This window comes from Choristoneura fumiferana, chromosome 18 (assembly GCF_025370935.1).
Source record: "Choristoneura fumiferana chromosome 18, NRCan_CFum_1, whole genome shotgun sequence".
Taxonomy (NCBI): Eukaryota; Metazoa; Arthropoda; class Insecta; order Lepidoptera; family Tortricidae; genus Choristoneura; species Choristoneura fumiferana.
In genome coordinates this window covers 7,616,215-7,620,489 of record NC_133489.1, presented here as the reverse complement: position 1 = coordinate 7,620,489, position 4,275 = coordinate 7,616,215, and the positions used below count along the sequence as shown (strand labels likewise).

The 4,275-nt window shown below is 38.9% G+C and overlaps 1 protein-coding gene across 1 annotated transcript; it reads left to right on the top strand.

Moving 5' to 3' along the window:
• Positions 1-1,308: 1,308 nt before the first annotated feature.
• LOC141438171 (uncharacterized) lies at positions 1,309-4,275 on the top strand (the record flags this gene model as incomplete). Its single annotated transcript, XM_074101903.1, is given in 2 exon segments — positions 1,309-1,919; positions 3,327-4,275. Coding segments are annotated over 2 exon segments (1,187 nt in total), but the record flags the coding sequence as incomplete, so codon positions are not given.

The window sequence follows — 4,275 nt, the reverse complement described above, 5'->3', positions numbered from 1 at the left end:
TCTAACGAACTAAAGACGAAATATTGAGGCTACAAAGAACTGAGACATGTCGGCCACTATTTCGAGACAGCAAAAATACTAACGTTCCCTGCCTTATATATCTATGAACTTAGCCTTTTTGTAAAGAATAATATAAACAAATTTACAGTAAGAAATCCAAGACTAAGGGGCCGTTTCACCATCTATTGATTAGTGTGAACTGACGGTTAAATGTGATGCCGTCTCCATCTATTCGAACAAAACAAATAGAGACGGCATTACATTTAACCGTCAGTTAACACTAATCAATGGATGGTGAAACAGCCCCTAAGACAAATATCAAAATATGGTTAGGATATTATATGTCCTAAATCTAAGTCAGCGTTTTTCTCGAATAGCGTAATATGTATAAGCTCAAAAATATATAATAAATTTCCAATCGAAATAATAATACTACCTCTTGTGTCTTTTAAGCGAAAACTTTATAACTGGTTAATCGAATCACGGCAATCCTACGGACATTTAAGATACTCAATAGTACATTGTGTCTTAAGGGCGGTAAATAAGGAATTACGAACGAGAGTCTATTAGAAGCCCGAAGTCGAAGACTGAGGGCTTTAATGAGTCGATGTTCGTAATTCTAGTATCGCCCGTGCGACATACAATGTTTTTCATCACATTTGCGAGTAAAATTGTATATTTGTAAAAGAAAAACTAATATTTTTTCAAAAATTGCCGGTACCGCTAACTGCGCTCTTGGCAGCTCCAGCTCCCCGCCGCCCTCCCCCTCCGCAGCATGTGCATGGCGTGCGTGTGCGGCGCGCGCACGAAGCAGCAGCACGCCATGTAATAACAAACTCATTTACCGACCTTGGGTTTCATCACATGAAAATTAGTACGGGCAATGACTCATTTACCGACCAGGTTTCATGACAAGCACATTAGTCGAGAGTTTTATTTGGGGGGTGGCAATCAAGGTAGCCTGCATGTTACGACACTGTTTACGAGCAAGTGTGATGAAAAAAACATAAACCCTAAATATATTATGGTATGTGCTAGTGCTGCACTCTGACGGGAAAAAATTGCAGTAATATTCCCTATTGAAGAGGTTTTTTTCTCTCCTTCCTCTTTGAGCTCGACATTATCAGCTTTATCGCTACATGTCACGTGGCCAGATTTGACGTTGGAAACGAGCGACGAGCGACTGCATGTGGCCGCACCCAAGCGTCAGAGGGACGCAACGCAACGACACGAATTTGTCGAACTTCGATTTTCGAATTTCGGAGTAGCGTAGCACCGCTGTTTTGTTTGATTAGTTTCTTCTCTATTCCAAAGCTCTATTCCTTTGCATTGCACGTTTGTTGTGCTCTCTCTGTCTCTGTAGTCTGGTCAGATTGTTTCAGTGGTTGAATATTTTAAGATTATGACTTCCCGATCGAAGCGTGTTTACTAATATATAAGTATGCCCAGAGTAGGAAAGGCCTTTTGATGTAGGCAAGATATATTTTGGGAGGCTCAAATGGCACCTGGCATAACAGAACAAGATGTAAAATTCTGAGGCCCCTAGTCCGTAAGAGCGTAGGCGATAACGCGATAGCCCACGCTTCCGATGGGTATGTTCGCAATATTAACTGCCTTAGAACTATGTTAGTAATATAATAACCTAAGTAAAGAACTAGAGGATTTCTGGAGCATTAAAAACATGCCTTTCGAATTAATAACAGTGAAGATTGAACCAGAAGATGATTTTGACACAGGTAGCATTAAGCAAGAGGTTTGCGACGATTTAATTAAGACAGAAACTGAGTCTCAGCAGGGGGAGAGCAATATTGCTGGTAATATTCAAGAGAGTGATAGCCGTGATGGCGCTGGCAAAGTTAAGGAAGAAGTTAGTGATATTTACCCTGTTGAGTTGGTTAAAGTGAAGATCGAGGAAGTTGGTGAGTTTATCATCCCATAGTGTTACAGAGGCACTGCACAAGTGTGGTTACTTGGTTAGTGCACTGTCTGCCAACCGTCATGAGTCAAAGAGATTTTGATATGTATAGATTTCAGTCCTGAACAAAATGCATTATGCTAAGGTGGGTCCGTTTCGTGAACAGTAACCTATACCTACACTGTTTTCTATGTCTTTCTTTTATGTAATTATTCTGTCACTGTTCCGAATAAATGTATTTTCTCTTTTTCTTTTCTTTCAAAAGACTGTAAGGGTGCTACCTCTCTGAGTCCCTTACAGTTTTTAGTTTAGTTTTTACAGACTTTTGTTTAGGGCCTTGAAACATCAAAATCTCAGGATATTTAACTGAAACTAGGATTGCCAGGTCCTCAAAACTAATAGCTGGACAGACCAGCCACTAGCTAATGCCTGAAGCTTCAAACACATCAAAAAAAAATTTCTGTTATACTCTATGTACTTCCCAGAGTTATAAACTCTATACCAAATTTCATCTTAATCGGTTCAGTACTTTAAGCATGAAGAAGTAACAGGCAGGCAGACCAACAGACAGACAGACATACTGAGTTACTTTTGCATTTATAACATTAAGTAGGGATTTTGTGTCTTAGTATATTATCTAGGACAAAAATGTTGTATGTAAAGTCTACGGCTATTATCATTTTTATTTTTATGAACTTTTAGTCACAGGTCAGTTGTAAAAAGCCTGATAAAAGCCGGACAAGCTGGACACCGTTTAATTTGGCCAGACAAGCATTGAAAAAGCCTAACTATGTCTGGCTTTATCCAGACGCCTGGCAACCCTAACTGAAACCACATTTTCCATACCAGTCCTTTTTTACTTTTTTTTTAATCTGATATTTTAATTAAGCTTTAGTACACCAAATGTGACTTTGTCAGCCTCAGGGGAGCTCAGATAAATAGTTATATACACCACAATACAGATATTATGCTCTCTCTTGCACTATTTTTTTTCGAGGCTTGAGTTCACCTGCTTATTTATTTATTTAATCTCATAATTAACACTTACAGTCAAGAATTTGTGTGTGACTATGCCTGCATCATTGAAAGACTCGATGGCCACATTCAAAAATAAAATAAATAATAAATAATAAAACTCAAAATACCACTCACGGCTATCCTTAGTCAATACACACTCCACCAAAATATGTACTAAGTTCTCAATCATATTACAATCCGTGCATATTGTGTTGAAATAGTGTCAGGAAATATATATATATTTTATTAAGTGGACAACTGAAAAATTGAAAATAGACAATTTTTTGAAAAATAGTATTAAAGTAAATTTGGTTGTACAGTTTCATAGATATTGAACTTTGAAATCACATAACAATGTCAGAGGTTTTTTAACTTTTGTAATTTGTATTTCCAGTTACAAATGCTAGAGAAGAAAATGAGCCTCGCGGTGACTTCCCCTGCCATCTCTGCGGAGCTGCCTTCCAATACCTGTCCCATGTGACAAAACACCTCAATGAGCACATCCGGCAGACATTCCCCTGCCCCAACTGCAACCGTGAGTTCATTCAAGCCTCAGACCTGGAAGCGCACCAAGTATTCCACAAAGTCAGCACCCTACATCCATGTGAGACATGCGGTGAGAAGTTCATAACGAAAGAACTGTTGGAGAAACATTCTGAGGAACATGGTACCGAAGGAGCATTTGAGTGTCCGATTTGCCATAGGAAATTAAAAGCTAAATACAGCTTAAAGATACATATGAGTGCGTTGCATTCTACTAACAAACCATTCTCTTGCGAGGAGTGTCATATGCGATTCCCAGCACAATGGAGACTCCGGCAGCACATGAAACTACACACTGGCGATGGATTCCCCTGCTCATACTGCGAGAAACAATTTCTATCTCAAGCAAAATTAGATGTGCATGTACTTTCTCATACGGGTGAGAAACCAGTGGAGTGTCCTATGTGTAACAAAAGATTCACTCGAAACCACAATTTGAAAGTCCACATGCGAATGCATACTGGTGAGAAAAAGTTTGTATGTGATTTTGAAAACTGTGTCAAAGCTTTCTTCACCAAATCTGATCTGACATCGCATAAAGCAGCGGTGCATAGTAAAGATAAACCAAGGCCGTTTAAATGTAGCCAATGTGAGTCTACATTTACTAAAAATACTCAGCTGCGGAGGCATTTTATTAATTGTCATAGCAAGGAAACGCCGTATTCCTGTGACGCCTGCAATAGTCATTTTAAGTCTAAAACTAAGTGGAAGTATCACATGATGTTACACTCCGGAAACAAACTTTTTAAATGTGATAAGTGCAGTAAGGATTTTGCGTTTAGATATCAGTTGACAGCTCA